Genomic DNA, 12,281 nt, shown 5'->3' with positions numbered 1-12,281 from the left:
ATATCTAAAGGCTCTAATTTTTTAGCAATGTGAGCCATTGGATACAAGTGGATCAATGGTCAAGATTGGGTGTAAGACTTCTAACTCTTACACCGGTGTAAGAATATCCTGCCCCATTTGAATTAACTCTTTAGAATATTATTCAAAGATGCCGTAAAAACAAAAAACACAATCCGCGTGAGTGGCAGCTAACCCATACCTAAGTCTTGGAAAGACATATGTGGCGACACGTTCGCGTGGACGCAGCAACTTTGTGAGCGCCGCTCCCACTTTCTCGCTTTGTTCTTCTCTCCATCCACAACTTTTATATGGAAAGATGCAAAGTTTGTCTATTTTAAGCTTAAAAAAATATAAATTAAATTAATTTATAATTTCTAAATTCTAAATTCTAAATTTGTCTTAATTTATTATCTTATCAGATGAAGATATTTTCTTCGGTGTACACTAAAATTTCAATATTTTTTTCACTCATTATATATAAATAAAAGATACACCGAAAATTCATATAGTAATAAAAGATATTCTCGTAAAGATGCCTGCTCCCCAGAGTGTAACCCGTCCTGGTCACAACCTAGTCAGCATCCTCTTATAATCTCACGCTTCATTCTTCATCCAACCACGTGTGCGGCCATCCTTCTTCTCTCTCGGGTCTCGGCATCCTCATTATCAATTTATCGCACGATACATTCAAATTATAGCGTCTAAACTTTATCTGTGGGGAACCTTATATATTCAGTTCTTCTGACCCATTCTTTTCAAAATCAAATCGTTGTTGTATTATCTATTCGCTACAATTTTCTCTCTTTCTCTTTCATTCACCAAATTCATGGCGTTCAAGAAAACTCTTGCCCAACGCCTCCTCAACATCACCAAAATGTCGTCACAAACGCTCACCAATTGTCGCATTTCCTATTCCTCTGTTCGTGCGAGGACTTCTCCGAGGGCGAGCGAGCCTGACATTGCTCCCAATCCCGGAGATGATGGCCTATTCCTCAGGTTCCTTCACAAGAGACCCGTGTTTCAGCCGGAGCTCCGCTCGCCCCAGCTCGCCGGAAACCTCGTCGACAAGCTGAGGGATATGGATAATGCCCGGAACCGTATCCGGTTGGAAGGGTTGAAACCGCCGGCGGAGAAGCCTAATGGAATGAAGGAGGGAATGACGATCGAAGATGCAAGGAAATTGCTAAAGGCAGCACAGGTTGAGTTGGTGAAATCGAGGTTGATGGAGACCCGAAAGAGCTCCATAACGTTTTCGGAGTTCATTCGGATCTGCTCCGAGAATTCTTCGGATCAGGATCAAGCCGTTAGGATCGCAAAGACGCTGGATGATTCTGCGGCTGTGATTGTATTGGGAGATGTTGTGTTTCTCAGGCCCGATCAGGTTAATTTCTATTTCTCTATTTTTGTTTTTCATTTGTTCCAATCCAATCCAATCCTCCGATACTTGAATTTTTTATTTTTATAATTTTTTTGAGGGTGTATTTTTCTTGGGTTGTGTTTTAATTTCTGTGTTGCGACAGAGGGGTCATGGTCGAGAACAAAGATATGTATTTTTCATCACATACTTTCTCATTTTTCCATTTATTTGGAGACTGCCGAAAACTGATAATCTTTTTATGATTATTTCTTTTTTGTTTTTTTTTCGACAGGAAATTGAAACTTTGTTGTTTCGCAAGATCTAAAAAGTGTAAAGGATTCCACGTTTGAGATGGTGAATTAGGGCTTTAAAGGACTGCAAAAAGCCCACCAGCTTTCTCCCATCACATATGATTCATTCAATTTAATCATTCCGGGGCTCACTAATGGGAAATTTATTTTCTTTTTTTCAAAAAAAGAAAAAGAAAAAAGAAATAGCTGAGAGTTTGGTTCAGCTGGGAAATGTGCTTGCTCCTACCAACCCTGAATTAATTTTAGCATAAGATTAAATTAGTATACAATTATTACCATTAATTGAAAGCTGGGGTTATAGATTCAGTCATTAAGGACTGAAAAGCTGGGGTTCTAGTTTTGATTCCTGTCACTAGCAATCCTCTCTTTGTAAGCTTTTTTTAGATATCGTTTTATGCCATAGGTAAAGAGGTTAATAAAATACATTCTACTTAAACATTGAATACCACAATAATTTCCCGTGAGTGTGAAAATGGGGATCCTAATCTTTAAGTTCAGTTTACTTTTTTTTTTTTAATTAAAAAAAAATATGAGGAGGGTGGATGAAGGGCGATTTCGTGGTGAAAGTGGGTAGGTGATGGTCATTGGTTCTTAGGATTTTTGTGATTTTGTTCTCCTATGTTCCTTTTTGGGCACAAATGCTAAAGTTTTAATTTGTCATGAAGTTTGTGTGATTCCTAAAGGAAAAACCAAATGTAAGTTAAACAAGTTTTACCCAAATTCTCTAAAATTTGTGATACAGGTGACAAAAACAATTCAAGGTCTGCTTCCTGTACCGGGAGCCAAGGTGCACGATTCAGTGAGAAAAGAGTTTGAAGAAATGGAGAAGAAGAAATCAATCATTGACAACAGAGCTGACACCTTGGTTCGTCGTGAGCTGTGGGGAGGGTTGGGTTTCATGATGGTGCAAACAGTGGCATTCATGAGGCTCACGTTTTGGGAGCTTACATGGGATGTGATGGAACCCATATGCTTCTATTTGACCTCAATGTACTTCATGGCTGGCTACACCTTCTTCCTCAAGACCTCAAAAGAACCTTCTTTTGAAGGTTTCTACCAAGCCCGTTTCAGCTCCAAGCAGAAACGCCTTATGAAGCTTCACAATTTTGACATTGAAAGGTATAATGAGCTCAGGGCTGCTTGCTCTCCCACCACACCTCCAAAGTTTGATTCGTCCTTTGCTCTCCCGTTAGACATTTCTTCCCAACATCATTGATATGGAAGATAATTGACCTTAAAAAAAATAAAGATATGGAAGGTCCTCAGCAATGTTCATATTCACTGACTGCAGAATATAGCAAATATCTGCCCCCTAAGTATCAAATTTGGGGTTGACAGCCCCTCCATCGTTTTTAGGTTATCAGTTAAAGCCGTAGGAAAAATATCATTTAAATATCACATAATTACATGTTTACGGTGAGTTAGAATTACATGCGGCTTTGTGTAGAACGGATGCAGAGTGTACTTCCCAATTTTCCTTTATTAAATATCACATAATTACATTCATTGATGAAACTTGAAAGAAAATCAAATTTATGTCATCCTCAAGCCAATCTACAAAACCATCAAGATAGTTTCTGTTTAACAATTACACGTTTTTGTAATATATTTTTTTAGGTGTCAAAATTAAAGGCTTAGGATTTGATCTTGAATCAGGTCTAAAGACTTGGTGTGGATTTCATGTATTTTTAATTTTTTTTTATGAGGCATACTTAAAGAAAATTAAAACCTTAAATGTGGCATACTTAGTTAGTATACTTAACATTAATGTTTTTAATTAAATGTAATCATATTTTAATATTTAAAGTATTTAATAATTTTTTAATTCTTATCAAAAATTATTTTAAAACAGAGTATTGAGATATATAGTCCCACATTGGTTGTATAAGCAACTAATGTGGAGTTTATAAGGCCTTGAGCACTCTCACCCTTTGAGCTAGCTTGAGCCCTCACTGCCTCCCACTTTAAAGTGGTGGATTCCAAGGTTCTTTATACAGAGAAAATCAGTGTTTTCATAAAATTTAGTTGAAAGATTGATATGATAAATTCTATGCCAGATATATATATTTTTAATTCTTATTTCTTTTATTTATAAACATTTATTATTCAACAAATTTTATCTTATTATATTTGATAGATTAAAAATTGCAAAGTTATTTGGAGAATGAGAAAAGTTAGAATGAAAATGAAAGGATTTCGAAACGAAAATGAGAGAATTTGAGTGTTGAATGTATACGTGAAGAATGAGATGAGATTATATGATCAATTCTCATCGTTGTATAACAAAAGAAAGAGATAATTTGGGTTGATGAATATTTATAAAAGTGAAGTTGGAGATATGGTAGACACTAGACAGGATTGCATCACGTGGTGCAATCCTGAGAGTACTATTGGGGAGGGGTAGCACCGTAGCAGCACTCGATTTTATTTTATAAAACAATTTTTGAATGCATTAGGAGGGTCGCAGCATTGACCATCCCCCAGATGAAAATATGTTTGGGTTCAATTCAAACGCACAAATATTGGCTAAAAAATGCCACAATGGTAGTTGAGCCTCTATACGGGTGGTTGCCTCAATCATCTAGTCAGTGAGTCAACGAGAACAAGATACACACGAGACAAGCTATGCATTACGTTTAAAAAAAAAAATTGGAAATTCATCGGCCCAATCAGGGTCATTCTCTCTGCCTCCGCTGTAATATTATGATTTTTTTTAATATATCGACCTAATTATTAACTCTTTTAATCGGTTATAAGATTAATTGTGATCTTAATCATATGATAAATATTATAATTTTGGGGTCAATAAATTCTCACAATCATGTCAAATTCCAATATATCTATTGTAAATCATGCAAACCAAGCACCGGTAACTCTAAGAATATAATTGACAATTATATAATGGGAAATACTTTTTTCATTTGATTTTTTTATCTTCTCACTTTTTTGTGAACTTCACCCATGTTTTATGTTTGTAACATGAGAAAATATTCTCATATAAAATGAGAAAATTAATCTCCTTATATAATATTCATAGCAACGATAAGTGCATGTTTGGATCTTTTTTTTAAGTTAAAAGCTACTTATTAGTATAAGTTAGGCCAAACAGATTTTAGGAAAAGCTCTTATAATGAAAAACTCTTTTTTTATAATGAAGAAAAAAAGTGAAAGCTAAAAACTCCTAGGAGGAGCTTTTTTTTTAGCTTTTATTTGTTTTTCTTGAATTGCGTGTTTTTTTTTTTGTAAAATGAAGAGTTATATAGATAGAGAAAGAGAGATATTTTTTTTTGAAATATGTGCTTTTAAGCTAAAAATTATATATGATTACCAAACAGTTTTTAAGTTTTTTTTAAGCTCTTTTTTTTTAGCTTTACCTTATAAGTAGCTTCTAGCTTAAAAAAGAGATGATTCAAACGGCTTTAAAACTTGTTGAAAATATGGCAAGAGTAGTACGTGTTGAAATTTTTGTATAAATATTTAAGGATGAAAAACTGAATCTTCCTCTACAATTCTCACTTTCTTGGCAACTTCCATTCCACCATCTATAAATAGACATGAATGTTATATGTTTTGGATCAGAGAAGGCCTTCGACCATATATAAACATAACTTTACAAGTTTTTTCATTAAAACTTTAATAGGTTAAAGCTTATACTGATTTCATTAAACAAGTATTAAGTATTTTAAACCAATTATAAACGGGTAATTATATTAGTGGATTATGAAACATCTACGAATACATAACATTAGCTCATTTTCACAAATTATTTTTAAAAAAAGCTTGGTTACATACGAGGTGAATTTTGAAGTAAAATATTCATACCAATAACTCCTTAAAAACGCCACCTCTTGTCTAATATGATCAGAGTGCAATTTTAATGAAGTAGCACCAATGAACTAATTAGAATCTATATTGAATAAACAAAATCAGGTCAGTTGATTCAATCGGACTACAGGTAAACTGGCAAGGTGTTTGATCTAATTAACCCAAAAAAGAAAAAAAAAGTTAAAGAACTGCAACCAACCAACCCAATCGGTTCAAAACCCGTGAAAACCAACATTTAAAGAACGGTAGTCTCATTTTTTTATTTAACTAAAAATATATTTTTCAGCCAAATAAAATTTAAATATAAAGTTTACAAATAAATTAATAATATTAAATTTTTTATTAACTTAATTCTTTATAATATTATATTATTTTATTACCTAATATATTATTAAATTAGAAAAATATTTAATTACTATCAATTCCACTATAGTTTAATCATAATTATTCCACTTATAAACTGTAATACATACTTACATTATTATCATAATGAGTACTCAACAAAAATCCTAAGTTCCTACGAATATATATAGTCTTATCATATGTATAGAGACCTGCAAGTTTTTTACAAAAGTGAACATGGTCGCATCAACATAGTTTTGTGCTTTAATTGGACTTCAATTTGTTGGTATCTGCTTCCTTTCCAGCGCCTAAGGCAAAGCAGGAATGAGCAATATTGTTTGCACCCCGATCACTAACACCATTAAGATTCCTCCTATTGGAGAGATACACTCTCACATAAAAGTTAAGAAACAGCAAGAAAATAGCACCGTTCAGCACAGAATTGAAGATGCAAGCACCAATCCCATTGCACCCACCGTTGAAGAAATGCAGCAAAAGCACACCAACATGGCACACCAGACTGCACCCCGAAACCACAATTTGGCAATTCAGCACAAAAGGAAAGCACGCGCCACGCGACCTTATGGCGGTCCAGAACCTGTAACCGTACGTGACAGAGTATGCCAAAGTGGTGAAGAGAATCGCGAGGACTTGGAACGATTGCGAGAACTCCAACCACAGGAAGGACATGAAGGTGGAGATAGAATGGTGGAAGAGCTGAAAGAAATCCAGCTTACGACGTCGTAGGATAACGAAGATTGTCCTCAACATGTGAAGGAAACGCGACAAGTAAAACGCGTAGGACCAGAAGAAAACACGACCAGAGGGACGTGTACCGAGAGGGAAACATAGAAGCCACTGAAGCGGGGTCTTCGTGCGGTGCCAGAACCACCGTGTTTCTTTGATCTCGGCGGCGGCAGAGAGCAATATTCCGGCGAATGTTGTGATGGAGATGACGGACATGGCGAGGCTATGAACCGCGGGTAAGGGTCCGAGAGGGACGGGTTGGCCACGGCGAAGAAGCAAAGTCAATAATAGGTGAAGAAGAATAGATACGACGATGTAAACGGTTATGGAGGTGAAGAGGAACGACCAGGTGGAGCCCCAGCATTGGGGGTGGTTCCATCGGAACCCAACGATGGAAGGGTGCTCCGAAAGGTAGAAGTTAAGGGTCTGGATCACCGTCGAGACCTTACCCAAGGTGGCGGAGGGGGTTCCGCCGGACGGTGATATAGACATACCGGAGACTCTGCTCCTCGTCACGTTACCTCATTAACTTTTCCAATTTCTGGCATTTATTGTTTTGTTGATCGCTCAAGACTTATAGAGAGAAAGAGAGATAAGGGAAGGAAAGAGAGACCTTAAATTTGTGGCGTACATAGGACACAGCGTTGGCTTTTCTATTACGTGGAGGAATATGATTGGCCTGGACAAAAAGGAAAGGCGATTAACCGATTACCACACGCAAAGAAAATAAGGTCGAGCTGAAAATTACTCCTTTATTACACAAATTATGAAAAAACAAAAAATTAAAAATTAAAAAAAAATTCTGTTTTGGATCAATCAATAAAACAAATGTTACAGCGCCTTGTTGCCTCGTCTATTCTCAGCATTGGAATAATGTATTGTAACACAAAATCTTGTACTACGTAAATTCGTTCAAATTATTGAAATGAATATTAAATTTAATTATTACACTAAATTAAATTTCAGCTTAGTTAGGTATGATTTAAGAAATTAAGAAGTTAATGTAAATTATCTTGTACATCTACATAATAATAATAATATAAGTGTTTGAGATTGAATTATAATTATTAATTAAGTTTGTAATAATTAACTGAACTATTGTTTGAAACATTATCAACATTTACAGAAAACAGAGGTCTAAAGAGAGAGCGAATATAATTCTATATAATCGCAAATGTTACCGTTTCACTAAATAGACTGAATGATATAATGCAAACAAAAATTCCTAAATTTACGGAGATATAAAACAATATATTTTCATGCGTGCATATCTATCATATGAGTCTTCAATAATTACATATTCGATTTCACCTATAGATAGATACGAAATGCTTGCGTCAATAATACGCATGTCCATATTATTTAATTTAACGATGAGTACTAGCAATATGCTCTTTAATACATTCTTTATTATTAGATAAATTTTATGTGTGTCTCGTTACATAATTTAGGCCTATTTTCTAATTAATTATATTGAACTCATATAATATTCATTTGATAATAACGAATATGATAAAAAAAGATATATCAAAAAGTGTATTACTAATATTCTTCTTAATTTAATAATTTAATGCCTAATTTTTCTTTTTTACATATGATCGTACCAAGTAACAACTAGTGTAAGTTGTTCACCAAAAAAAAAATCAAACAAACTAGTGTAAGGAAAAGGAAGACTAATTTCCCAAAAAAGACCATACAATTTAACAGCAAATAAAAAGCGGATGCGGTGGTGGGTGGGTGAGGGTCGTACATCCACACAACGAAATTCTTATGAATGCCGTGTCATCGTGCAATCAAATGTTTTTATTTTTTTTTTTTTTGAGATATTCCAATTTATTTATCACTTCCTTACTAATACAATATTTTAGGATAGATTTCAGAATTAAGACTTTAAATTCTTCTTAAAAACAGTACTAGTGAAGATCGAACATATACCTTCACATCACTTGCTCATTTTTTTGATATTAACTGAACTATCATCGTTTGGTTTTGTTGTGCAAGCAATTGTTTAAGAATGCTATTCATGTTCATACCCAAATAATAGAATGAAATTGCTTTCCACTTTCCAATTATGTAAACTTTATTTGATTTAGTCTTTCAGAAATGATATTATCATGAAAATGATGTGTTGGCATATGAAAACACATGAATATGTTTTAGCAACTTAGCAGATAAGTAATCAACCGAAGTAACAACTATGTTGACATGCATGAAGAAACCATGATGTAGAAGGAAAAAAAAATGTGATATGATAATGTACACCTGAAGTATTATTTGGAAAAAAAAAAAAAGGACACGAATGAGCTAAAAGTAAAAAAAAAAAAGCTAATCGCGCATAATGCATGGCCTTCCAAACAACCAACGCTTAAGCACCCAAACGAAATAAGCAACAACGTTGGCAAAAAAGGAGGCACTCATGGTGCTAGCTACCACCCATGTGGTGAAACTTTAGGATTGTCCTACTGGTTCGTGAAACATGCAGCTGATACATGGTATGATTTACTTTTCTTCTATGACATGTTATTAGAAGGTAAAAGAGTGTAAAGAGAAAATATTAATTTCATTGATTGTGGTAATTAATTTGTACAATGATTGAGCTCTTATATAGAAGAGCATAAGAGAAAAGAGAGATTTAGAATATCATTAAAATACTAAAGTACCCTTATACCTAATATCTAATACTCCCCCTCAAGATGGAGAGTGAACAAAGAGAACTTCCATCTTGAACAAGAAAAATCAAGAAAATATAATAACCAAATAAAATGAGCATCAGCCAGTAAAGAAACAGTGCTGGAATGGACATCAGCTAAAATGTGCTGGGATGGACATCAGCTAAAATGTGCTGGGATGGACATCAGCAAAGGAAGGAAGGGCTGGGATGGACATCAGCAACCTAATATGAACTGCCAGGATGGACATCGGCAAAATCAACTATTCTTAAATGAAATTCAGCAACATGATCAATGGTCCTCCTGAATAAGAAGCCAAAATAAAACCAAAACAATGGCAAAAATAAACCAAATACAAGCCAAATCAAACTTGAATAACACCACAAACATATGTGGGAATAAAATCAAATTGGCCAAATACAAGCCTAATCAGAACAAATGTCAAACAATAGCAAAACCAAATAACAGCCAACAACAGAACATCAGAAAAAAAAAAACAAAAAATTACAGAATAAAAAAAAATCATGAATAAAATAAAAAATACTAAACGAGAGTGCTATGTGAGATATGGAGCTAACAGTAACACACCAGACAAGAAAAAAAATATATAGAGATGAAAAGGAAAAAAAAATGAGATGAATGATGTCTGAAAACGATCCGAAATGTGAACAAAACAACTCTGGTACGATCTAAAAAAAACGTAGATATGAAAGAAGAAGAAAAGAAAAAAAATGCCAAATCTGAAACAGAAACTACCGGAGAAAAAAATAAAAATAAAAATGCAGATCTGAAAGCAACACAGATCTGGAACGGAAACGGCCGGAGAAATGGACGATGCGGCCGGAGAATCAGACACGGTCGTAGACGATGACCGGAAAAGAAGGAGACCGGAAAAGAAGACCGGAGAAGGAGACACGGCCAGAAGAAGATAAAAAAGCAGATCTGAAATGTGAACTATCTGGAACAAAAAAAAAATGGACACAGATCTGATCTATAAGATGTGGAAGAAAATTTAGAGAAAAAGAGACACAGATCTGGAGAAAAATCAAGTAGATCTACAAAAATGAAAAATATCATGGCGTCGGAAAAGAACACCGGAGAAGATGACCGGAATAGTGATTTTTTTTTTTTTTTTTATGATCAAAAAAGGGAAACAGACATAAAAGGGAAGGAAATACGATGAAGTAAAAAAAAATCGATGGCAGATGATGATGCATGATGATCCGTAGCCGGAACTTCAGGTGAAATGGAAGTTTGAGGTTGTGATGAAGATGAAACCACACCGTGAGTGGGATCAACGTGAGGGAAATTGATGGTGGAACTATCCATCTTGACCTCAAAGGACTCCATCAATGGCTGAGTGAGAAGATAGTGAAGTGTTACTGTTAGGGTTTTGAATCACCCAATGATTGTCGAAATGGGTATAAACATAAGGGAACACGCCGAAAAAAAAAATGGAAAAAAAGAAAAGAAGATCGATGAATGAAAAGGAAAAAAAATGATTGCAGCGGAACCTCCATTCATGGAGGATAAAAAATTGCTCTTGATACCATATTAGAAGGTAAAAGAGTGTAAAGAGAAAATATTAATTTCATTGATTGTGGTAATTAATTTGTACAATGATTGAGCTCTTATATATAAGAGCATAAGAGAAAAGAGAGATCTAGAATATCATTAAAATACTAAAGTACCCTTATACCTAATATCTAATACATGTATAATAATTTATAATTAACAGGCTATGTGAAACGTGTCTCGTATATTTATACAATATTTATTTGATATTTATACAATATATTTAGCTGATCCCATTCGCGACGTGATATTATTTTTTTGCAAATAATTCAAATATACTAGCTAAAGTTAGGGCTAATTTGGTGAACACGATAAGATAAAAATTGATAGGATAGGAAGATTGAATAAGAGTGAAATGTATTAGCCTGATAAGCTCATATCCTACCATATGTTTGATGTGCACTAAATATAGAGTATGATAAATAATGTTAACCTATCCGAGATTTGAGAAGAATCGTATAGTGTCATAATATGATATACATTGACAAAAATAATCCTTTAATAGAATTTCATACGATATTTTAAAATTGATTTTTAAACTACTTTTTTTTACTTATTTACACAATATTTCTTATTTTAAATTATTAAAAAAGTTTAAATAACTTTCAATTTTTTAATATATTTCAAATTATAAATTTTTAAAAATTAAGTTTTAAATTAATTGTCAATATTAATAGCCGATGGCTAGTGATAATGGTGGGTGGTGGCAACGACAACTAATGCAGTGGGTGATCGATTGAATTGGTGGTGGTATTAGTTGTACAGACATATGGCAAAGGTTGGTGGTCATAGCGACGATAATAATCGATGACAATTGTGATGATTGATTGATGACGGTGATGTTGGTGGCTGTTGGTTGGGGGTATGCCAGTGGCTAGGCGGCAACTGAGTACAGGTGGCAAAGTAAGCGGACCACCCCGCCAAAAAATGCTTCAGCCCGCCCCGCCCACTTTTGAAAGTGGGCCAAAAAACTCAGCCATGTTGGCCCGCCTACCCAAACTTGTTTTACACTGACCCGCCCCGTCCCGCCCACCTATGCACAGACACGCGATTTTAAAAAAAAATGCGAGTCGGACACCGACACGTTTTGACACGCGATCAACATTTTAGGACACCTGATCAATGCTCTGACACGTTCCGACACACATTTTTGACACACAGTCAACTTTTTCTGACACGCTGTCAACGACACGCATCTGACACTTTTTTTAAGAACTAAATTTAATTTTATTGACTAAATATAAAAAAATAATTTATAAATCAATTTTTTTCTGTTAAGAAATTTGACATGAAAAATTAATAAGGTACGAAAAATTATTTTTGTTTATATTTATGTTATAAAATTTGAATATTTGATTGGTTATATAACTTATTATGAGCTGTTATATGTACGAAATATAAATTATATTGTATATATTAAAAATATTATTTAATAATAAAACGTGTCGAAATATA

General features: G+C 34.2%; 2 protein-coding genes across 2 annotated transcripts; one reads left to right on the top strand and one right to left on the bottom strand.

Moving 5' to 3' along the window:
- The first annotated feature begins 782 nt into the window (after nt 1–782).
- Nucleotides 783–3,224, top strand: LOC133316693 (calcium uniporter protein 2, mitochondrial-like). The gene is made up of 2 exons (XM_061518472.1): nt 783–1,381; nt 2,411–3,224. The coding sequence occupies exons 1-2, from the start codon at nt 827–829 to the stop codon at nt 2,882–2,884; spliced, it is 1,029 nt and encodes a 342-aa protein (XP_061374456.1). The 5' UTR covers nt 783–826; the 3' UTR covers nt 2,885–3,224.
- A 2,726-nt stretch (nt 3,225–5,950) lies between these two features.
- LOC133316717 (elongation of fatty acids protein 3-like) lies at nt 5,951–7,113 on the bottom strand. Its single transcript, XM_061518500.1, has one exon. It carries the CDS (start codon nt 7,072–7,074, stop codon nt 6,100–6,102), a length of 975 nt encoding a protein of 324 aa, XP_061374484.1. The 5' UTR covers nt 7,075–7,113; the 3' UTR covers nt 5,951–6,099.
- Nucleotides 7,114–12,281: the final 5,168 nt, after the last annotated feature.

This window comes from Gastrolobium bilobum, unplaced genomic scaffold (genome assembly GCF_033153095.1).
Source record: "Gastrolobium bilobum isolate Gb01-03AN ecotype WA unplaced genomic scaffold, APGP_CSIRO_Gbil_v1 utg7803, whole genome shotgun sequence".
NCBI classification, from domain to species: Eukaryota; Viridiplantae; Streptophyta; class Magnoliopsida; order Fabales; family Fabaceae; genus Gastrolobium; species Gastrolobium bilobum.
Note: the sequence above shows the minus strand (reverse complement) of the source record. Positions and strands in the feature narration are given on the sequence as shown.

Excerpts from the sequence above, each read along its gene's own strand:
- LOC133316693 (XM_061518472.1), top strand. The coding sequence starts at position 827 with ATGGCGTTCAAGAAAACTCTTGCCCAACGCCTCCTCAACATCACCAAA. Across the intron at positions 1,382-2,410 it reads TGTTTCTCAGGCCCGATCAG|GTGACAAAAACAATTCAAGG; the intron begins GTTAATTTCTAT and ends TTTGTGATACAG.
- LOC133316717 (XM_061518500.1), bottom strand. The coding sequence starts at position 7,074 with ATGTCTATATCACCGTCCGGCGGAACCCCCTCCGCCACCTTGGGTAAG.